The following is a 24,376-nucleotide window of genomic DNA, read 5'->3' as shown; positions in this document are numbered from 1 at the left end:
GTCAAGTTCACTGGGTTACAGCTAGGTCCCAAAAGGTACTGTGCTACATTTTAACGATTAGCAAGACTAGCATTTAGTAAGAACCACCAAGGCCTTGAGACCCTTGTCCTATCTAACATTTTTATGTGATTATTGGCCATTCTTTGTCTTCATTTTGTGAAGTATCTGTTTAGAACATATGTCCATTTTTAAAATGTTTTTTTAAACTATTAATTTATAGTTCTTTAAATATAAATCCTTTGCATATATATGTATCAAGATTATTTTTTACAGCCTGTGTTTTTCTTATTCATTTTCTAATATCTTTTGATGAACAGAAACTTTGTTGAATTTTAATTTGTCAAGTGCTAAAAATTATAAGTTCTTCCTATTCAGACTCTCCACATGCCACGTAGAGTTTACCAGGTGCAATGTACTCTAAGTGGATAGTGTATACAGAGTTATTTTTTTTAGCTTTATCTGAATGGCAATTTTGTTGTTTCTGTTCTTAAATTGTTATAGAGTCATAATCCAGAGCAGTGGTTCAAAATTTAATTGAGCATAATCATCACCCTTGAAATTGTTAAAAATAAAATTGTCGGCCTCCACTCCTTCGGAATGATTTTGTTTCATAGGTTCTATGGTGCAGGCAGGTTTAGGAATCACTGATCTAGAAGTCCTTAAAGCTTGGTTAAACCTAAGGCTATCCTCCTACCATTTTCTCGAACAGAGGACAGGACATGTTAACAGAAATGATCTGTTGCTTTTTAATTTCTGCATGCTGTTACCACTTTTACTGTCCTTTGAAATAGTTAATTAGAAAGCAGTGGAGGAAAAGCACTGGACAACTTTACTGAATAGATTCTGTTGTAATAAGGCAAAACTGAATAAAATACTTCAGAACAGGAATCAGTTGCTTGGCTGGCATGCTTTTCAGCCACTGGCTCATGTTTTTCTTCTGCGAAAGAAAATTGCAACAAGTCTTCATAGTAAGGTGTTTTTTTGTTCGTTCGTTTGTTTTTTGGCTGTTGTTTCTTTTAAAAATAAGTTGGTTCTCCTAATGGTTTTGCAAATGAACCCTACTAGTCTGGCAATTAAACATGAAACTTCTCATTGGGTATTTTCAAGTCTGCCACGGGGAATCAGCTGCCAGTTTACTGCAATGTAGAAAACGGCACGAGATTCTGGGATTGACATCAAAATGCTAATTTAAAAGGTCAAGGGAAGCTGCAGTTCATGTTTTCCGTGCCTGCGCTCTCTGCAGGAAGAACAAAGACCCAGCCAGAGAAGGCAGAGACTGAAACTCATCTCAAATCTGTCTTCCTGATATAATTTTGGAACCATGCCTGAAATGCCGGAGGACATGGAACAGGTAAGAATAGCGGTTCAAGAAATTAAGCATTCTGGAGTTAGAGTTTCTTTAAAAGCACCCAAGTGAATGTCTGCTAAAAGCCAAAAGGGTGTGTAAAAAAATAGAAGTGAGTGTCATTCATTTCTTTAAAACATGTAACTTTGGTATATGAAAGAATAAACCAACTTTAATTTTTGACCCTGTATGGAGAACTCACTAAGTCTCATTAATTGACAAAAGTAAAATGTAGAATAGCATTTACCAGATGAAATGCAATGATGTATGTGATGGTTCTGTATATATAAGGATTTTATATATAGTATGTGTTCCAGCCTTTCTTTGTCTTGCAATAAACTCAGTTTGCTAACATAACGTTTAGCTCCAGGTTGCTCTCTAATATATAGACTTAGCCACAACACAAACTTGGATATTGTGTGTATAACTATAGTGTTTTTATTTACTGAGACTATTTAAAAACCGTATGTTTGCCCCTAGAACTATACCATGTTTTACCTGCAAGTATCAAAGATTCTCAAGTGTAGGCAGGTAAACTCTTTTTTGTTCTTTACTATACACAAAGCTGCTCTGCGACTCAAAATGCTAATTGATGTCCTTAAATTTTCTTCACAAGGACTACTTAATTTTTTCTTATAAAGATTAAATTGCATCGCACGTTGTAACTGGAGACTTTTAAAAAAATACCTGTTTTCAAAGATAGAATTAAGAGGATCTTGAATCTTTTCCCCCATTCCCATCCCCCTTTTCTTTGTTTGCAGATCAGGCATGTTTCAAGATGGGGCAGTCCTCTCAAGGACTCTCTAAATAATGCTAAACTGATAACTGTAACAGCCTGGATTAAAACAAAAACCAAAAAGTGAGTGGCCTCAGTTTCTCTTCCTTTACTGTTCCAAAGAAAGTCTATGTTTTTATACATGTAAGGAATGAGTTCTTGTTGGGGGTTGGGTAGCAAGGAAAGTCACGGGCTCAGACGCGGAAAAACTTTTTTAAAAGGCTGCTTAGGGTTTAGCTGTAAGATTAAACCGAAAAGGATTTTGAAAGTAAGGTCTTTTTAGACAGATCCAAGCAGCAGTCACGTTTGTGGGCTACTTTTAGGTCTTGATATTCTGCATGTCTGGACAAAAACACTTAAAATGTTCTTTTTTTATGCTGTTTTTCCCCCTAAGTTTCATAGGCATCCCGGCTGGCGAGGGATTTTGCGGTTTTGAAGTGAAAGGGAAATCGGTTGCGTGTTAGGTTAGTCTCAACACCTAGGGATGAATAGAAATGATTTGTCTCTTAAAAAAGGCATGATACAGGTGGCCCAGCATAACTCCCGCCTTGGTTCCTTCTTCAGTTTTTGGTGGTTGCGGAAGGCTAGGTTGGTGTAGCCGAACGCTGCAGCCCTTAAGGCGGTGCTGCTCCAAGTGTATTCTGACTCTTGTTAAGTCCACTACACCGTAGAGTCCCGGGCTTTACTACCACAGATTCTCATTCTGTAATTGTTGACAAAGTCCGAGAATCGAAGTTTGAAGAATCATCCAATAATTCATCCTTTACCCCTGTACTAGCCCCTCCCCACCCCTCTATTTTCAACTAGTTAAAAAGTTTGGCATTTTCGGAATTTCACATGTACTACATTTTAGCATCTCAGAAAGACAAATAGGTTCTTGAGGTGTTAACGACTCACATGGCGACACTTTTATTTTTATTCTTTGTCTCTTTCTAAATCTCTCAAAAAACACCTCGAATGCTCTACACGTATATGCCTATTGTGCTTTCTTCCTCTCGCCTCCCCACCCCCGGACTCCATGACTTTAAGTGTTTTATCCCACTTTATGTATTACATGCCCAGTTGATTCTCATGCGCTGAGCAGTTCTGTAAACTTGAAACTCCAGGTGATCCAATTCAATCTTTCCCTAGTCAAGAAGAAAAAAAAATACAAAAGAATGTAATAAAGCACAAAAAATAAACCCCTCAAAACCAATCTCGTATTTACTGCTTAAAGCCAAGGCCTTTGTTTTGTGTATCCCTTTAAGAATTGGCGCGTGGGCTGAGAGTGCCCAGAGCGTACCCGCCCCCTTTTTGGGGCGTCGGCGGAGCGTGACCAATCAACGGGCACAGCCTTGGCGGCGGAAGCCGGAAGGGGTGAGCGGGGGCTGGTCTGGACGAGGGGAGGCGGGCTGAGGGCGACGGAGCGGAGGCTCGCGGCGGTCTTGGGCTGTGAAGGTGACGGTCGCTGCTGCTGCTGCGGCGGCGGCGTGAAGACGGCGGGCATGGTGGGGCGGGAGAACGAGCTCTCCATCCACTTTGTTCCTGGGAACTGCCGGCTGGTTGAGGTGAAGGAGTCGTCCCGGGGGTCTCGTGGGAACTGGGGGTGCAGAGTGGGATGACCCAGATCTCGGAGGCTCAAGTTGTTTTCCATGCATTTCCTGCCTGAGTTGGAGCTCCCAGCTCAGAGTTTATTGGTGCAACCTTTCCACCTCTGGGAGCCCTGGGCGGCGCCATTGAGTTTGTTTACCTCAATGCACACCGTTTAGTGTTTTCTCTTCCAGCCTCTGCTGCAGGAAATGAGTAGATCGGGTTTCAACTTTGGAGACTCCTGTCTCCCCTCCCAGGAATGAAGAAGGGTTTTCAGAGCTCTTTTGGTTTGGATTCTATCTTAATTTTTTTCATCCTTTGTTCGTATCCTCGATTTTACCCGTTTGTATTTCTTAGGAAGGAAGGGAAAGGTGCGTTTTCAGAAATAACAGTATCAGAGGTGACGATTTACTGAATTCTTAGTATATACAAGAGTCTTACGCATTGTACATACATGATTTAACTGTAATTTTTGAGGTTATTTTTGCTCTATTTTAAAGATGAGAAAATGGAGGCTCAGAGGGTAAGTCCTTGACCCAAGTTCATTCAGTACCTTTAGACCCGGAATTCAAACGCAGCTCTTTGCCTAGGACTTTGAACCACTTTGGAGGTTGCCTAAAGAAAGGAAGGCTATTACGGTGTTTGGGACAGCCCCTTACCTTGCCCCGCCCACCCCAACTCCTCCGTCACTCCCCTTAATTCTATTCCAGGCCTCCCAGTATTCATCAATCAACAGAATATATTGTGGGGGCTAAAAATAATACTTTTCCTCCCACCTTCTAAATTCCTTTAGCTGGGCTAATAATCAAATTAACAGAGACGGTTAACTGGAGACCGTCAGTTTAAAACGTGTATGGAGAATTCACATAAGCATGAATCTTCCAAAGACTGAGGCAACGTTGAGTATGTAAAACATTTTGGAAAAAGGATAAAAAGGGCGGGGGGCGGACAAGATTTTAGATTTCAGAAGAATGAGTGATTTACAAGTAGTTGAGGAAGAGCAGAATATACATGGCAGGAAAATTCTTGTTGGGCAGTTTAAACACTGGGACACAGGTATCTAGCTAGCAGGCTTGGAGTGTCCCCCGCTAGTGCTAGGATGAAAATTCTTAAGGTGATTAAGCCAAGGCTCCTTTCCTAAAGCAGATTTTTCTTTCTGAATCTCTTGGGCAGGAAAGGTGGGAAGAGCAAAGGTCTTTCTGAGTCTTGTTTCTTATTAAACAAGACTTCATATCCCAAAAAGCAGCTTCAGGATAGCAAAATTTTGGTTCCCTTCAATAGGTAACACTGGGGATAAGGAGACTGGTAATTGCCAGACCAATATGTCTTATGAATATAAGAAAAGATATAGGAGATGGCAGTTTTTATGCCTCCAGAATGTAGCAAATTTAGTGTTTTCAAATTACTTTTGGATTTTGAGGGTAAAGTTAGGTGGGCTATTTAAGCCTCTATATTGTTCCTGTGTACCCCAAACAGTGCTGAATACATGTTACCTGGTGTTAGTTTATGTTTATGTATATCCATATATATGTGTCTGTATAAAACTCAGTTTTCAAGGTAGGAGTTCAATAGTCTAATGAAAATGAGTTTTCTCTTATTGCAAATGGTGCAACCAAAACCTTGGCATGTATTTGCTGCTTTCAAAACCTGTAAAATTAAAACTCACTTGTGGGAATGAGGACTTTCTTATAGTTTACATTAGAGAAACAGACTAGTGGTTTCTGTTAAAAATAACTGGCTGGGGCATACAACAGGGTAACAGTGGGAGTTAGAACAATGTCACCTAAGTAGTCATGGGATCTTAAAAAGTTTCTTAAAGTCCAGTAATGTCTACTCAAAGATCTGCCTTGAGCGGAATGTTGTGAGGCTCAAAGAAAGGATTATGAAATTTTGCTAAATAGTGAGACGTTCCAAAAATAGCAAAGTGTTATTAAGTTTACTGCTAAAGTTTAAGAAGACCTCTCTTTAGATATTTGATGTTTCACCTTGCTTTTTCTAGGACATTTTTAATGTAAGTGTGCTAAATTAGAAATGACTCTTCCAGAGTACCATTTGGGGTCATTATGAAAGAGCCATTTGTCTTTCATTACCTATACAATTTGGTATTTGATTAGATAGCATAATAGGAGTGGTAGTGCCATGTCTATTTATATGGGTTTAATTTTTCAAGAATTTTTCTTGGTGTCTAAAATCTGGTTACCTGAAGTTACTGAATTCTATATGACAGTTTATATGATAAGAGGCAAACATGTTCAGAGTAATTTAAAGTGATGTTTGATATAATTTACCTGTAAGGTAATACAGATAGAGAAAGAAGACTTTTCAGGCAGGCAGAATATTTTCAGCTCTTTATTGTGGTTTGGATTAACTAGACAGCTTTTTATTCTTTCATTCTGAGTTCTTTGGGGTGTTTGGACATTACTGTGTTTTGCAGGACTAAATTTATAGAATAACAGTCCAAAGTAATTTTCAGAGGAATATTTATTTAACAAAGAACAAAATCAAAATAGTGTATTTTAAAAAGCTTTAGGGAGAGTCCTGTTTATATATAAGAACTCAAAAATAGAAGAGTTTTGTTTGGCATCTTTTAATTTTAGAGCGATGCATATTTTATTTATCAACCACCAATAAACTTGTAATCCAAATGGAAAAGTCTCATTCTAGCCATATACTGGTGACAGAAGGTGCTCCTTGAGTCTCTAAGAGATTATGTGAAAAAAGAGTTAACTTTAAGTAAATTTACTTTCTTCAGGCCCCTTTATGGTAAGGATAATATGGAAAATGTTAGAATTATAGAACTGTAAACCTGGAAGAGTCTTAATCATCTTGTCCAGATGTCTTATTTTACCAATGAAGAATTAGATCAATAAAGTAACTTCTCAATACCTTAGTTTGTGGCAGAGCAGAGAAAATTTAGTCATTATAAAACCAAATATAAATTCAAAGGACTGAGACAAAATTCAGTATGCATTTGGCTGGACCATAGAAGCGAGAAAACCCAAATTCTGGCCTCAACCTCTTCTCTTTTACTGTGGGCAAAACCTTTAACATGTCTAGACGTCAGATTCCTCACTTTGGAAATATATGTTCAGTGCCTATCAAGGCTATTTTTATGATCAAAGGTATGATTCTGATCAAAAGGCATGATGTAAGTTTATGTAACACTTGATGGTTTTCATATATAAGAATGTGCAGAATTATTTCCATTTCAGAAAGTGCTTACCCTTCAGATTTCTGCTCTTTTAATAAAGATAATTCTTGAGCATGACATCCAACCATATTATCCCAGAGTATAAGGATTTAAGATTTTCTCCACGTATCTCCTATCTTTTTTTTAAAGTTAGCTATATTCCCTAAAGAGCCTTGTGGTGCTTATAACAATACCGAATTTCACCAACTTTAAGATACTCTTGATTATAAGATCATCCGAGCTCTTTTAAGATGCACTAAAAAGCAGAAAGCACTGCCAGACAGACACATTCATAAGATGGCATCTCTATTTTATTCATTTAACAAAGATGTTAAAATGAGCAAAAAGTGTGCTACACAGAATCAGCGAAGTGTGCAGAAATCTTAATTTGCTGTTTAGTAACCTTTGTGGATTGCATAATGCTTGTTCTTTGACTTTTTCTAATTTTCCTTTTTAACGAGGAAAACGGAAAAGATACTGTCACTTTTAGAAAGGTAGGTGGCAACTTTTAGACTTGTTTGAATTAGAGAAATTTATCTGCAGGAAAGCCTTGGACTTTACTGGAGTTCAAGATTACAGTTCTATACGTGCAGTTCCCAAATCACCATCAAAGTGTAGTCCCCAGGCTACACTTATCAAGTCTTAGCTCAATTCTAGATCTGAGAGCCTTCCAGAGGATTATCAAGTCTTAGCTCAATTCTAGATCTGAGAGCCTTCCAGAGGATTCTGATCCATACTCTGAAGCCTGAGAAACACTAGTCTAAGAACTGCTGTCCTTTTCTTTGCTTCAGAGTAAAGTAAAAAGTGAGAAATGCAAGAGACCAAGTTATAGCTCCTTATAGAATTTTCTCAGAGATCTTTATAGTATTTATCCTTGTAAATTGTTTTCTGATTGTATCTCTCCTGGGCTTGGTGTGTTTTTTCCTCTTTACAATTAAGTCTTTGTGGAGCTGTTTTCTTGCCACAATTCAAAGAAAATATTTTGCTGGCTGAAATCCTTGTTTTCATAGATCACTTGGTTTAGGGCCAAGTTTTACAAAGCACCTAGATGAATTTTCCAACTTTTAAAATGTCTTGAAATTGGTTGAACTGAGGAGGCGGAAATGTCTTTAAGAATTTACCTTTATACTGTGTCTTATTTCAGATTTTTCCTATGATAAAAATACCTGATGGCCTTTTGGTGGCCTTTTCTTTTTTGTAAATATGTAGTCTTCTAAGTTGGTTGTTCTTCTAAATAAGGGCTAAAAGAGAAAGGCCTTCAGTTATTGTTATGACTATTTAAAGTTTTTGACAGCTCAGAATTACGTAACACTTGAAATAAAAAGTCTTTAACATGATAAAATGCAATAAAACTGCTATTTTTTAATAGTAAATGTTGACATTATTCAAGAATCTGAGAGGAAATTTGGTGTTACCCATCTTGGGAAGAAGGGAATTTTAGAAAATATGCTTTGGAAACAGAACTTAAATTGTTTCTTAAATAGTAGTTCCTTTTAATTTCAGTGTGTAGGGATTTTTTTCTTTTTCACAATAGCAACATAGTTTAAAATATTTTAGAAGTTTTTTTTTTCTTTTCCTCTATATCTATGTTTATTAGTTTTAATTGGTCTACGTAGGTAAATTTAGAGTTAACTCGGGAATATTTATCAATTTATTTAAACTTGGAAAGCATATTAGTGCTATAAGGATCAAATTTATTTTTCCTTCATATAAATTTCTGTGCAATGTGAATTCTCAAACTCTGACTCAAAATGCAATAAAGTAGTGATATTTGAAAGAAAACTCGGGATTAAAAACTGAAGATCAAAAATGTCAACATATTGGGGGACTATGGCCCAAATACCTAAACCGTAGAACAAGCATAAAACTAATTGTACATTTTATAAACTGAAGATCATAATTAAAGTTGTTTATTACTCATTTGGACATCATTGATCATAAAATTAAGGTTTTTATTATTAACATAGGGTATCTAAATCTTTTTGACTAGATAGTTCCTTGCAGTATCATTTTAGGTTTTTTTTCTTAGGAAAGATTATTAAAACTTAAGTGATGTAGTTGTTAATACAGTTTGATTGATTTTTGTTCTAACTTAAGAATTTGCTTACCGGTATGGGACATGAAGCAAGCTACTTAGAAGTATTAAGTGAATGATGATGGTGACTAACTTTGTTGAGAAACTATTTTCAGAGTAAACAATCTTTTTTCTCTCTCCTTCACCTTTTAGGAGGAAGTTAACATCCCCAGTAGGCGGGTTCTGATTACTGGTGCCACTGGGCTTCTTGGCAGAGCTGTATACAAAGAATTTCGTCAGAATAATTGGCATGCCTTTGGCTGTGGTTTTAGAAGAGCAAGACCAAAATTTGAACAGGTTAATCTGTTGGATTCCGATGCAGTTCATAACGTCATATATGATTTTCAGGTATGATTATGTTAACACATATGTAAACTATATTAAGAATTGCCTGGATGATACAGAAAATGTTTTTGCTTGAGGAAGTTACTGTACTTTAACCTATTAAGCAGCAATATTTAGTGCACTTTTTTAGCGTGGCAGAGGATGTGGAATCCTTAAAAAGACTCAGTTGAAACACAGATTGACAAAAGACAGAGACGTGAAGCATTTTATGAAAAGCTTATATTTATAAAGCATTCTTTTAAGTACCACTTTCTATGGAACTGTTTTTTTAATAGTACCTGTAAACCTTACAACACTGAAGAATGGATACTATCACTTTCACTCTAGAGATGACAAAAGCTCAGAGAAGTCAGATAACTTGGCCATGGTTACAGTAAAGTTACAGAAATATTTAGGTTCTGTTTCACCCATAATCAGATTGAGAGTTTAAGTTCTTTCTAAAAATATGGTTCAGTTAACACTTGCATCAGAATCTTCTGAGAAACTTGGTCTTAGGCCTATCTCCCAGAGATTTTAATTCAGTAAGCCAGTAGTGGGACCCAGCACTCTACATTTTAAGAAGCACCCCAGTTTGTGGACACTAAGTTTGAAAACAACTTCCTCCAGTAGTTGCTGAGAAGGAGAAAGTTTTTAGTATGTGGTACACTAGCCCTGCCTGTCAGTGGTCTTCCCAAACCTTAGCTCTGGCTCAGCTCCTCTGGGATGTGGGTGCTCCTCTCCTAAGGGCCCTATGCATTTTTCTCTCTCGACGTCTGTCACAGTATACTGAAACAGTCTCCTCACGTGTCTGTCTTTTCTACGAGATAATGAAATCCTTGTTCCTCTCACAGTGCTTACCATATAGGTGGCATATGAAATGCTCAACTGGGAATATAATTTTTATATATAGTTGATTTTCCTTAAATGATTGGCCTAAGATTTTAATTTATGAATTTGATTTGCAGTTGAACTTTCTTTCCCATTAACATAGATTTGTTAATATTCAGGTCATATTAATCACATTAATGATAGCTCTTCTTCCATATTGGGGGCTAAAGCTTATTTTGATTTAGAACTATAGTTGTTAACAGAGGTTTGTCTGGTCTTGCCTAGGGCTTAATTGCTCTTTCCTTTTCAGAGCCTATATATATTTTTAAGGAAGTTCAAACCTTGAAAAAGGGAAGCGTGACAAAACTACATCAGACCTAACATTTTTCTGTGAATTAATTTACTGTTGGAAGGCTGTAGTTCCTCTCTTTCATTCCTTTTTGGGTTAAAAATCGATGCTTAATTTCTAGCCCCATGTCATAGTACATTGTGCAGCAGAGAGAAGGCCAGATGTTGTAGAAAATCAGCCAGATGCTGCAGCTCAACTTAACGTGGATGCTTCTGGGAATTTAGCAAAGGAAGCAGGTAATGGTGACCTTATAAAATCTTTATAAAATATTAAATGATTGCTGAGCTTATAAAGATTAAAGTTTGGTGGATTGCTTATAAGAGATTTGTTTTTATATATAATGAATAAGCCGTTATAAATTTTAGTAAAGAGTAATGTCATACTAATTTAGTAGGTTTTTTCCTGTCTTTTTTTTGTAGCTGCAATTGGAGCATTTCTAATCTATATTAGCTCAGATTATGTATTTGATGGAACCGATCCTCCTTATGGAGAGGAAGACATACCAAATCCCCTAAATCTGTATGGCAAAACAAAATTAGAAGGAGAAAAGGCTGTCCTGGAGAACAATTTAGGTAAGACACAATCTCTTTAGCCCCTGATTGTTTCTGAGGATTCCTTTTTGCTTATTTTATTTATATACATTTTTTAAATTTAAAAAAATTAGGGAACAAGCCATTGGAGAAAAATTAGATAATATAGTTAATGAAAAAGAAAAAATAAGAATTTTAGAAATCTTGAAGAATTTATGAATCCTTCAAGACATTTTTCCAGTGTCGTCAGAAACATAAATATCATAATACATAGAAAACAAATTATATAGTACAAATTTTGCGATCTAATTTCGAAAAATAAGTTAATATCATTTCCCTTAGATTGAGATATTCTTTTTTTCCCATGTGTGTTCATATACATACATATATACATACACACACACACACACACACACACACACACATATATGTATTGATTGTAAAAGGCATTCTCTGCTTGAAAAAAAATTTAAAAATTTTTAAAATTGTAAAGAGTAAGTTTCCTTATATTGCTGCCTCAGAGAGAAAAGCACCAAATGTGGTTCTATATGGAAGCACTACTTCTGATTTTTTAAAAATGTATGTGTATTGTTTTGTAATCTATTACCCCCACCCACATACTTGCATTTCAGTACTTATGGAGCCATCTCTTGGTTATCTTTTTCCTATCAGTGGCTGCATAGTACTTGATTTAGTGATATCCTGCCTTAAAACTACTGCCTAAGACTGTACTATGTCCTTGAGAAGCATCCTCTAGTATTGATACCATACTAATCGACATTTTGTTTTCTTTTTTTTTTTGTATAATAAATTATCTTGCAAAAATTATCCTTGAATATACACACATAACACACACACACACACAGTTGTCCAATAAGTTAATATAATTAAAAAGTGTGATTTGTCCAGAGTTTGCTGTAACCTCTTAGTAGGGACCAGCATAAAATCTAAATACCTCATAATTCTTTAGTCAATGGTTTCAAGTATTATAAGTACAGTGCAGTTGTCATACTCAGGGAATTTAATATTACTATAATATATAGTCTATATAGGAATTTTCCCAATTGTACCAATGATTTTTTTTATTACATTTTATTCTTTAGGATCCAATCAAGAATCTATCATTGCTTGTTGTCATGATCAGTTTTAATTATAATAATTGTAATCATTAAGAAATTCTATATTAAAATACCCCAAATGAGAATATTTAAAACCATTCAGGATCACATTGGTTAAATAGGCATTATTATAGGTGAGCTGTGTTATTTTGGTATATTGCAAATTTCCTACTATTACATTGTTTAAATCCACATACTTTCATCTTACATCAAAACTTTTAAGAACCACTTTTTTTTTTTCAATTAGAGTTGACATTCAGTGTATTAGTTTTAGGTGCACAGCATGGTGGTTAGACATTTTTATAACTTAAGAAATGATCCTCCAAGTAAATCTAGTACCCACCTGGCACCATACATAGTTACTAAAGAACAAGTAAGCTTTAAAATACTATCTGCTTTTCTTCATCTCTAGGAGCTGCTGTTTTGAGAATTCCTGTTCTGTATGGAGAAGTTGAAAAGCTTGAAGAAAGTGCTGTGACTGTTATGTTTGATAAAGTACAGTTCAGCAACAAGTCGGCAAACATGGACCACTGGCAGCAGAGATTCCCCACACATGTCAAAGACGTGGCCACTGTGTGTCGTCAGTTAGCAGAGAAGAGAATGCTGGTGAGACTCTTTAGAAGGAAGATTTCCTAATTTCCATCATAGTAAAAACCCTGATAATGAATGAAAGTTAAAGTACTTTTTATAAAACTACAAGGAGACCAGACAAAACCAGTTCACAGATAGGCTGTATTTATGAATAATAAAAATATCATATTCTTGTGTTTGCATTTATTTTTCAAATACTACAGACTCCATCTGTCATTCTTTTATTGCAAGATGATTGAAAACTTATATTTTTTCTTTGGGTAACAGAGTAATCTCATGTCTTAAGAAGTTACTCTGTTTAAGATCTATTTAATGTCAAAGAACACTCTACATAGGAATATATATTATTTGGCCATTTTAAGAATAATTTGTATTTTTTTCCTTTTTGGAATAGGATTTAATTTTAAACATTAGAAAAAGTTGGAGCTAAATAGAGTATCTGTAAAAAGAAAGATTAAAGACTGATCTATTTTAGAATATTAAGAATAGCATGACTAATTTTTTAATACATGAAACATATCTTAAATATGTACTATGACAATATTAGAGGATGTCCGTGACTAGCTCATCCTGAAAAATGGTTCCGTTAAGCTTTGTTTTTAGCTGCTTATGATAATTAGGAATACTCATTAAATTGGGCTGTGTTTCCATAAAAATCTAATCATTTTTAGGATTCCCACTAAAATTGGAGTCATTAATATTTTTAAAATATTTATTTAAAAAAATTCTCAAGGCTAAATTCTAGAAATTGCTTTTCATGTTGAGCTGAGAAACATAGGGTTTTGACTTTTACACACCTTGTAAAGAACATTTCAGAAAGGAGAGACACATTTTAATTTACGGACATTTTAAATTACCTTTCTTGTCAAACCTACCATTCAACTCAGAAAGTTGAAACTATTTTGAATTGTGTCCTTCTTAGGATCCATCAATTAAAGGAACTTTTCATTGGTCTGGCAACGAACAGATGACAAAGTATGAAATGGCATGTGCAATTGCAGATGCCTTCAATCTCCCCAGCAGTCACTTAAGACCTGTAAGTACATGTCATTTAAAACCACCTCACTTTTCGAAAGTCCAGAACGGAATCATCACCGTCGTGTTTATTACTGATAACATTTTCTTATTGCTTTGCTTTGGGAGTATTGGCAACTTCATTTTCTTGTAGCAATCAAAGTAAACTTTGCTTGTATGTTGGTAGTTTATATTGATAGATTTCTCTACACAATTATTATGTATAAAGAAGCCCATGAGTATTGGTGAAGTTTATAGAAAAAATATTTTGATTGTGGCAGACTTTTTCTGTAGTTTTCCATGGGACAAATCAGATTTCTTAGACTAAGGGCAGAGTGAAATAGAGAATAAAAAACTTCAACATGTAGCTTTTCATTTATTTTTGATTTTTTTGTTTTTATTTTTCTTTAAAGATAACTGACAGTCCTGTCTTAGGAGCACAACGTCCAAGAAATTCTCAGCTTGACTGCTCCAAATTAGAGACCTTAGGCATTGGTCAGCGAACACCATTTCGAATTGGAATCAAAGAATCACTCTGGCCTTTCCTCATTGATAAGAGATGGAGACAAACAGTCTTTCATTAGTGTATGTGTCACCTTTTTGTTTTTTTGTTATGATTTTTTTTAATGATAAGTACAGTACGTGGCACTTTTTAACGAAAAAAAGGAAATAGTTTTGTATGAGTGCTCTTTAATTGTGACTCATGATCTTTCAGGTAAATGATGCTCTTGCACTAGTGAAATTGTGTAAAGAAACTAAGGTCAGTTTGAAGTAATGCCTTTTTTTTATCATTTTGTTTGTTCTGGCTCTATTTCAGTATAGTAGATCATTCTTAAATATTTGAGAGCCAGGATGAAATGTGCTCTAGACTTTTGGGTGGGTGGGGGCTTGGGAATGAAATGCATTATTCATTCCTATAACCTCTGCATTTTCAGGACTTCTGCAATTGTTGATCATTTTATGTTTTAAAGTGTGTTAAATAGTACGAAAATCATCGATGTTCCTTACGTGCTTTGCTTGAGCTGAGATCAAAATGTTTGAAGAAAGAAACTTTATTTTTGCAACTTAAGTACAATTTTTATGCTTGAGATATATCAACATGTTATGTATATGGGAACTCTTGCCGCTTGTAGCAGTATATGGTGGACACTTGAGAGAAAGGGAGAATGTGTGTATGTATGTGCATTTTTTAAAATATGAAACTGTCCTTTTCACTTAAAGTCACAAATGATGTTTCATATGTGTGTTATACTACTAGTAATGGGCCTTGTAAGTCTTTTGACCATTTATGAATAATAAATATGTACTGCTGGCATGGTAATGCTAAGTTTTCTTGTATTCTCTTTTTAAATGTAACGAATGACCATCTAAACTAATTGTTATTCTGTTAATTTTTTTTTAATTAAGTTCTTATGTACCATCTGATGCATACAAGAAAATATAGTTAATGTGTATTGAGATATAAAACAATAATAAAATGAACACCAGTGACCCCATGGCTTGAGATCGAGAATGTTACAGTTATTGTATTTACTTGTATCAGCAGATTGTTTTTTAACTAAAAGTAACTATATAATCTTTTTATATATTTATACAGAATGTTCCTTCTGAAGAATACAGAGTATTTGAATGTATTATCTATACTAGGTAATACTCAGGTGACCTTAGGAGGGTCCTTAAGAAGGAAGTATAAATGTAGAGTGACTTGTATGACTTGGCTTCTACTCAGGAGTCAGTGCAAACCCTGGTTTCAGATTTTCTGATTTCACGTGTGTGGTAGTCTTTCCCTAGATTATGATCTTATTCTCTCATTGCACAGAAAGTTTTTCTTTCTAATTTCCTAATTTAGTTAGAATTTGGGGTTTAGATGGGATCAAATTTGGGTGATTTGGTTAAAGCAACAATTCCCAAAACGTGCTGTTTTATAATTCAGAGAGTTTTACCGATAACCTGAGCCCTATTCTAGACCCACTGAAATAGAATCTGAAACTGATGCCTGCTAATATAGTTTAATATTCCCCAGGTGCTTCTAAGGTAGCCAGCCTGGCACTTGTATTATGCAACCACTGAAGCAAAGCATTCTGTTTGGGTTTTTTTGTTTGTTTTATTTTGTTTTTTGTTACTTTATTTCATGTAGTACAAAATTCAAATTTTCAGAGTGAAAAAACTTTTCTCATTGATCTCCTCTAGCTGCCTATTTTCCAACTATAAGAAACCATTTTAGCTCAGTTTCTGATGTTTCTAGATGTACTCTGCATATATAGCAGAATATACTCTCGTAACATAGGTACATGTGTTCATACTCTCACAAATCCCCTTTATTTACAAAAAGAGTAGCATAATACACATTTTTCTGCACTTTGTGGGTTTTTTTTTTTCCATTTAATATGCCTTGGGATTTGTAGTTATAATGCCATATTCTTTTTTTTCTTTTACTATCCATTTTGAAATCTCAGTCTTAACAGATAACTTGCCATAATAGCATAGAGACTGCCTGTATTCCCTTTTCCAGAGTCCCAGTTGTCAGCATTTAGCCACATTTATCCAATCATTTTCTCCTCTTTTTATATACATATGTGATATAATATTTTTTTTCCTGAACTATTTAAGAACAAGTTGCAGGCTTGATGGCCACTTTATGGTATATAAACTTAAGTGTGTGTTTTCTAAAAGTAAGAATGCATTTCCACATAACCACATGATGAAACCATCAAATCAAGAAGTTTACATTGCAACAGCGTTATCATCTAATCCACAGACCCTATTCACATTTCATCAGTTGTCCCAGTAATGTCCTCTATAAATCTATGTAGTCCAGGCTTACTCTTGGCATTTATCATCTTACTTTAGGTTCAGTCTGGAACAGTTTCTCAGTCTTCCTTTTTCTTTCATGACACTGATATTTTGACATCTTTCAATATAAGAAACCATAAATTCACATTGATAACCTCCAATTCCATCGTTGCTCCTCAGGGTTTATTTTAGCTTCTCTATTTCCATATTTGTAGCTCCTTTAATCATTTGTTCAAATCATCAGTAAAAATCATTCCTCCGATCACACCAAGTAACCCCTGCTTCCCTCATTACCCAGGGCTCCATTAGCCAGGTGAGCATCCCTGACCCCCTGAGCCATTGTCCTGATGTCAATGACTGTACGGGCTAAATCGTATCATTAGCAGTAAACATGGCAGTAGATTTTAATTCAAGTGTATTGATTAGTCTAGAGAATTTTCTAACTTGAAGGTAGTATTATATATAGTGAAAAGAATCAGATCTGGATTTGAATATGATTCAACCCTTTGGCCTCAAGCAAGTTATTTTTTTTTTCTTTCTGAGTTTCAGGTTCTTTTTAAGGTTAAGTGAGAGAAATACCGCCTATCTCACCAGTCTATTGTGGAAATGCTGATAACACAGATGATTAACAAATGTAGCATTGGACTTAGCATGTGCCTAGGAGTGGGGTCTTTTGGGAGTGAGGATTTGGGACCGTCTACATTATCTTCACTTGCTAACGTAAGACCATAGGAGTTTTCTCCTGTAAGTAGAATTACCAGTGGTTTTTGTTTTCTTTGTGACTTTTAAAAAATATTTTCTTAATTTTCTGCAATGAGCATATTTTTAGCATTTTGAAAATTTTAAAAGATTTTAAAGAAGATACGTTATTTTTGTAACTGGTCTAGCAATTTCTAAAAGTTTTGTATTTCGCCACACAAATGGCAAAATACTTGAATTTATATGCATGTAATTATATCCCTGGATATTGTATATTAAAATTTGTGTGTTTGCAAATGATTTATAGCAAAAGATGTCCATGAAATTGCTCATCTTATACCGACAGTTATTTTGCTTTCCAGGTCCACATTTTTATTCGAATATTTGACAAACTATATATATTATTGATCAATTCTAATTATTCCCCTGTTTGTTACAGAACTCCAAAAGTGGTGCTTTTGAAATGTAAACGATATAGAAGCTTCAGAATGTTTTGATATGAGATACTAGAACTCATCTATGATAAGTCTAAGACTTGGGCGTGTGGAAGATCTGGGGATAAATTTTTACTCTCATTATACCGTATCACCCCCAGGCTTTATGTGCTTAGTACATATTAGGTCGATGAATAATTGAATTGAAAGAGTGATGAGGATTCTGGCCTCTAGAAGTGTTATTCTGTAGTTAGAATTCACCCCGAAACTAGAGGATGAGGATGAATAATGGAAAAAGTGCATGCTATATGAGATGGCACCATTGTGTATCTAGTTTGATAACATGACTCTTGGTAGATCGAGGATGGTCATCTTTCATAATATTAAACCCCCAAAATTTCTGAGTTCTCTTAATGACTCATTACAGACCCACCATCCATAATTCACTTATGTCTGCCAAACCAGTTTAAGTTAATATCATCTCCAACTACAGAAAGGTTTATCAGGCCCACCCAGGTTGTTTACTTAAAATTTTGAAGGGTTAAGAAATCTAGATGTGAATTTTGGTAAATAGATTGGTTTCATCCCAATCTTAAATTAAAAAAAAAAATTTTAATGGTGAAAAGAATCGTCTATACAGGAATATATAAAATCTATGTACGATTTAAAGAATAATGATAAACATCCACATACCGACTACCACCCAGGCTAAGAACTGGAACATTATGGGTACCTTAGAAACGTTCTATATGCCTTTCTCTTTTTGTCCCTGTATTAGGGCTTTCCAGAGAATCAGAATCAATAGGATGTGTATATATGTAGAAAGACACTTATTAGAAGGAATTGGTTTGCATGATTATGAAGGCTGACAAATTAAAAATCTGGGTGGGTCGTCAGTGTGGACACCTAGGAGAGCCAGTGCTCCGGCTGACGTCCAAAGGAGCTCTGCTGTAGAACCGGGAAGAGCTGATGTTGCAGATGAATCAGGAGGCAGTCTGCTGGAGAATTCTGTCTTGCTAGGGTGAGGCCAGCCTTTTTGTTCTCTTCAGGCCTTCAGCTGATTGGTTAAGGCCCATGCACATTATGGTTATCAACTTGTTTTTCTGAGTCCACTGAGTTAAATGTTAATTTCATCCAAAACACCTTTAAAGAAATACCCAGAATAATGTTCCACCAAATATTGCAGCCTGGCCAAGCTGACACAAAATTAACCACCACACTGCCACTTCTACTCCCCAGAGGTAATTATTATTCTCACTTAATTGTTTTTTTAATTGTAAAATACACATAGCATAAAACTTATCATCTTGACCATTCTAATGTGTACAGTTCAGTAGTGTTAATTTCAGTTCACATTGTTAGGCAACAGATTTCCAAAACTCTACATCTTTCAAAATGGAAAACTACCCATTAAACAAATCCTTGTTCCCTCCTCTCCCTAGCCCTTGGCAGCCACCATTTCACTTTTTCTCTCTAGGAATTTGGTTATTCTAAGCACCTAATATAAATGGAACCATACAACATTAGTCTTTTTTGTGACTGGCTTATTTCACTTAGCGTAATGTTCTCAAATTTTGTTCATGTTATAGCATGTGTCAGAATTTCTTTTTGGAGGCTGAATATATACTACATTTTGTCCACTTATCCATAGATAGACACTTGGGTTGCTTCCATTATCTTGGCTGTTGCGAGTAATGCTGCAATAAATAAACATGGCTATCAACTATCTCTTTGAGACCCTGCTTTTAATTATTCTGGGTACATAACTCTGAAGTGGAATTGCTGGATCATATGGTAATTCTATTTTTCCACTTTTTAAGGAGCCACCGTACTTCATAGTGGCTGCACTAGTTTATATTCCCACCAACAGTGCACAATGGTTCTCGTTTCTTTACATCCTCGCCAACACTTGTTATTTTGTGTTTTTTTTTTTTTTTATCGTCATCCTAATGGACATGATGCAGTATCCTGACTTTTCTATTAGTGGCTGTTTTGATTGTCTTTATAGTTATTTACAATCTATATATGTATCTCCAACTATATGTGTTTGGTTTTGAAAAGTAGATAAAAAGCACACAGGCAGGGAAGAAAAGGGCTGTAATAAGCATTGTCAATGCTGCGTGATGGCTCCCAGACAATAATTAATGGAGTGTCCGACTTCAGCTTTCCTAAAAATTTAAAGAGCTCCTTCTAGGGATTCAGTGGGCAAGGGCATGAATAAATCTTGGAGAAAATCAGGTCTACCACAGGATAGTACTTTCAGCTAGGGACTGGATGGCCAGTAAGAATGTGGTAAAGAGAACTAGGTTGCTCTGTGTTTTCTGTTTCTAAGCTCATTGTGTCCTACCTCTGGCTCTCAGGCATACTCTTTGAGAGTAAGTACGGATCCTCACCTGTTGCAGGCATCATGGCATGAAGGGCAGCGCAGGAACAGAACAATCTGAGCCAGCCTCATCGGGCATTCTCAGGTTTAAATGAAAAAGATGGTGGAATTACAGAAGCAATCCTGGGGAGGACAGCCTTCAACTTATTCTCTAGTCATATTCCTCCAGTATGGACTTGTCGCTTTGTAGTTTCTCATCTCCCTTAACTACTCTTTTGGGATTTCTTCTCTCTCTCTTCTGTGTTGGGTCTCCTGTTGCCTATATTTCATTTCACTCACTTTATTGTGCTCTTTAGTTTTGGTTGTACCTTCTTTAGTAGCTTCCTGGGAAAAATATAAAAATGGTGAGTTGACTGAGTGCCTGGGTATAAAATTTTAATTGGGAAATCATTTTCCCCAGAATTTTGAAGATATTATTCCATTGTGTTTGTGCTTCCAATTTTGGTATTGGGAAGTCCAGATCTATTATGATTCCTTGTCTTTCGTATATTTATTTCCCCCTCTCTGGAAGAATTATTGAATTTTCTTTTCGTCTTTGATATTCCAAAATAGCTGTGTGCCTTGTAGGTCTGTTTTCATTCATTTTGCTTATTAGCATTTCACCTGTTCAACCTTTAAACTTAAATTCTTCACTATTTCATTGCTGTCTCCTTTCCATTATCATTTTTAATTCTACTTTATGGATGTTAAACCTTGTAATTTGACTTATTGCAGGCTAAATAATGCCCCTCACACTAACATGTCCATGTCCTAATCTCCAGAATCTGAATGATATTTTATATGGCAGAAGGGACTTTGCAGATGTAAATAAGAATTATGAGATAAGGTTATCCTGAATTAGGCAGTGAGTTCAATGTAATCACAGGGTCCTTTTAAGAGAGAGGCAGGAAAGTAGGTTAAGTAGATGTGGTAATGGAAGCAAGAGAGTGGAGTAATGTGAGGGACAGGTCACAAGCCAAAGGATGCAGGCAGCCTCCAGAAACTGAAAAAAGCAAGGAAACATTCGCCCCTAGCACCTCCTCAAGGAGCGCTACTGTGCCAACAACTTGGTTTTGGCCCAGTGAAACCCATTTCAGGCTAATGACCTCCAGAACTGGAAGATAATAAAAATTGCGGTGTTTAAGCCTCCTGGTTTGTGGTAATATGTTACAGCAGCCATAGGAAACTAATAAACTGATCCTTTAATTTTTATTGTATATTTTTTAGCTCTTTATCTTTTATTCTACATTCTGGGAGATTGCCATAACTTAAAAAAAAACTTCCCCCAATTCTTTTTTGTTACCATCTTATTTTCTAAGAGCTTTTTTTTCTTTCAATGTCTCCTTTTTAAAAAAATACCATCACAGTTTCATACACATATAAGTTCTGTTTTCGCCTATTAGTGATAAGTGATAGTTTGTTTTAGGTTCTTTTCCTTTTCGGCTTCAAGATTTATGTTTCCTCCAAACTTTTTGTTTATGTTTGGTCAGTTTTCTGATAGATCTGCTAAACTGTCTGGTAATCTTCAACTTTCTGATCATGACTGAGAGTGAGACACTTAAAGGGTAATTGGAATTGCCGAGTATCTGTGTAGGAGGGCTGTCCCGTACATTGTAGGGTGATGACAGCATCCTTGGTCTCTGCTCACTAGATACCAGCCACACCCTTCTAGACATGACAATCAAAAATGTGTCCAGATATCACCAAATGTTCCCTGGGAGCAAGATCATCACAATTGAGAAAACTATTGTAGGACAATGTTCCCCTTTTAGTTGGGGAACTACCAATGCCATTATTTTTAGGTATTCCAGTCCCCTGCTTGGAGGGCAAAGGCCTGACTGCCAGTAGTCTGGTGGCCAAAAGGAAGAAGAAGCCTGAGATCTGTACTATTAAGCTTTTTGGGCCAGTGTATCAAAGTGAAAGTTACCACAAAAAAATTTGCTTGATGGAGGAATTTGCTAATAATCACATCAACACCTCACTATCATTCCTTTAAGTTATCTTGAGAGGTGGAGATAGAGGGGCAAGAGGGTTTTCAGCCTCGGGGCTGGTGGCACTCATGGTCTCCCCAGCTTCTCTCACACCTTCCTCTTCCCACTTAGGCTCATTGCACCTTGTCGAAACCATACTTAGTGAGGGAGAAAGCCATTGTTAGAACCAAGTTCACCTTTCATATAGCAGACTTTCTTAGGAGTACAGCTCGTCCAGTAGAGACCTCGTCCCTGGATATGTGGTAAGTAGTTGGAATCCTTGTTAGATTATGTTAGGGTTCCCACACAGTTCAAAGGTCCTATAATTAGCATTCAGCTTTCCTGTGTCCACTTACTCTTCCTGTTTCCAGTGCAGTACCTCCGTCCTCAACCTGGCCATCTCACCCACCTCCCTCCTAATCCAGAAATCATCTATGTTAGTCTCTTCAGAAGATAGAAGTTCAGTAATCTGGAGGTGTTGGGGAGGGGATCTGGGAATCTAATTTTACTCATTTCTCTACTCTTTCTCTTCTTTTCACCCACGATTCAGAAGTATGTGGTCCTGAGCCTGCTGAGAATTTTCAGAGTAAATTACTTTGGTTTTCAGTGTAAATTACTTTGGTTTTCAGTGCTCCTGATCATTGGATACAATTTAGCTTTGGGGATTGATTAAATCCTTTACCATTAGTTTTCTTACTAGCTTTTACCTTTCCTGTTTTCCCTGTCCTTGTTATTTTATGTCATTTAAAAATTTTTTTTTTTTCCACTGGGGTTTTGGGAGGAAAAGAAGTTTGATACCTATATTCTATCTACCATCTTAAAATGGAACACCATACTTTTATTGATTGTATAGACTTGGATCATGAATCTCTTCCTGACCTGCTTTATGAGCCAAACACTGTTTTCTTTAGTTTGACACCTTGCATACAGTTTTTGTCATCTCCTGGCTCACTTGAATTGTTATTCGTTGTCATTATGTCTTTAGGAAAGTTAATTAACTACAACTGGAACATAAGTGTCTTATTAAGTCATTATTTAATTCAAATGAAGCACCAAATTAACCATTTTTCTTTTGGCTATTAATATTGCCTAGAATTCACCTGGAAAAAGTGATGCAGTTACTAGGCACGATTCCTATTGTTTTCTAGTGTCTTAGTTAAAAAGATCTAAATATTTCTTGAACTCATGAGAACTCATTACAGACTGCCAAGGTTAAGCTTTAAAATTGAGAACAATCAGTTCTGTAATCCCTGCCAAGAGCAATTCTTGGGAGATGATTAAGGGTCAACATGGTATATTAACATTGTTGATCCAAAACAAAGCTAATAATTTTCATCCTTTACCCAATCAGTGTTTTTAAGTTAATGTCAGCTTCCTGAAAGGACACTAGGATCTTTATATTTTCCCTTTGTGAGATATAATTTCATTTGATTTTAGCAAGCAGTATTTGAATTTCCATCGCACAGACTGTTGTTGGCTAAATGCTAATAAAATAATATTAACTCTCGTGTTTGGGCACTTCTAGGATGATCTGGTTACCAAAATAGGATATTATGCTGTAAGTATTGTATTAATTTACTATGAGGCTTTTAATAAATAACCACCAACATAGTAGCTTAAACAATTCAGGCGTACTTATCTTACAGTTCTTTAGGTGAGATGTCTGACACAGGTCTCACTGGGCTAAAATCAAGGTGTCGCCAGGCTGCATTCCTTTCTGGAGTCTTTAGGAAAGAATAGATTTCCTGTTCATATGGGTTGGTAGAATTCAGTTCCTTATGTCTGTAGGAACAAGGCCACATTTTCTTGCTGCTTATAAGCTGAAGGCTATTCCCAACTTCTACAGGTCACCGCATTCTGTGGCTTGTGGCCCTCTCCTTCCATCTTCAGAGCCAGCAGGAACAGATTGAGTCCTCACATTGAATCTCTCCAACCTTTCAGTCTCATCTCTCTCTGGCCACAGCTGGGAAAGGTTCTCCAATCTTTAGGATGCATGTGATTAGATTGGTTACCCCTGAATAATCCAGGATAATCTTACCATCTCAAGGTCAGTAACCTTAATCACATCTACAAAGTATTTTTCCATGTAGGGTTTTGGGACTCAGGGTGTAGGCATCCGTGGGCTCCCATAATCCAGCCTACCATGTACATTAGATGCAGTTTATACTGTAGCTAAAAAAAATGAAATTATTTAGAATTGGCAGCTTGAAAACTCAATGTAAGAATGTTCTAAGATGAATGTGTTCCATCATTTGCTTAAATCTGTTAAAGCACGGTAGCAGAAATACAATCAGCCTTTGACAGTATTCCTTTGCCCAGAATTTGGTTATTTTATTTTTGCTTTAATCTTTATTTAATCTTTGGTTAAGATTCTTCAGAATAACAAAGACTGTACTTTTATCCTTTTGTAA

General features: G+C 35.9%; 1 protein-coding gene across 3 annotated transcripts; it reads left to right on the top strand.

Annotated features, from left to right (window-relative positions):
- Nucleotides 1–1,159: 1,159 nt before the first annotated feature.
- MAT2B (methionine adenosyltransferase 2B) lies at nucleotides 1,160–15,211 on the top strand. Of its 3 annotated transcripts, none has more exons than XM_011356697.1 (7): nucleotides 1,160–1,351; nucleotides 9,107–9,301; nucleotides 10,576–10,690; nucleotides 10,874–11,026; nucleotides 12,515–12,708; nucleotides 13,616–13,729; nucleotides 14,121–15,211. In XM_011356697.1, the coding sequence occupies exons 1-7, from the start codon at nucleotides 1,322–1,324 to the stop codon at nucleotides 14,289–14,291; spliced, it is 972 nt and encodes a 323-aa protein (XP_011354999.1). In that variant the 5' UTR covers nucleotides 1,160–1,321; the 3' UTR covers nucleotides 14,292–15,211. The 3 variants fall into 3 exon arrangements, with proteins under 3 accessions (XP_011354999.1, XP_011354998.1, XP_023384371.1); XM_011356696.2 differs by lacking the exon at nucleotides 1,160–1,351 and adding an exon at nucleotides 3,500–3,667; XM_023528603.1 differs by lacking the exons at nucleotides 1,160–1,351; nucleotides 14,121–15,211 and adding an exon at nucleotides 3,504–3,667 and having other exon boundaries at nucleotides 13,616–14,096.
- The last annotated feature ends 9,165 nt before the right edge of the window (nucleotides 15,212–24,376 follow it).

The sequence above is a fragment of the Pteropus vampyrus genome, unplaced genomic scaffold, assembly GCF_000151845.1.
Source record: "Pteropus vampyrus isolate Shadow unplaced genomic scaffold, Pvam_2.0 Scaffold30, whole genome shotgun sequence".
Taxonomy (NCBI): domain Eukaryota; kingdom Metazoa; phylum Chordata; class Mammalia; order Chiroptera; family Pteropodidae; genus Pteropus; species Pteropus vampyrus.
The sequence above is the reverse complement of the archived record's forward strand: the minus strand, read 5'-3'. Positions and strand labels throughout refer to the sequence as shown.

Excerpts from the sequence above, each read along its gene's own strand:
- MAT2B (XM_011356696.2), top strand. The coding sequence starts at position 3,605 with ATGGTGGGGCGGGAGAACGAGCTCTCCATCCACTTTGTTCCTGGGAAC. Across the intron at positions 3,668-9,106 it reads GGAACTGCCGGCTGGTTGAG|GAGGAAGTTAACATCCCCAG; the intron begins GTGAAGGAGTCG and ends TTCACCTTTTAG. Across the intron at positions 9,302-10,575 it reads ACGTCATATATGATTTTCAG|CCCCATGTCATAGTACATTG; the intron begins GTATGATTATGT and ends CTTAATTTCTAG.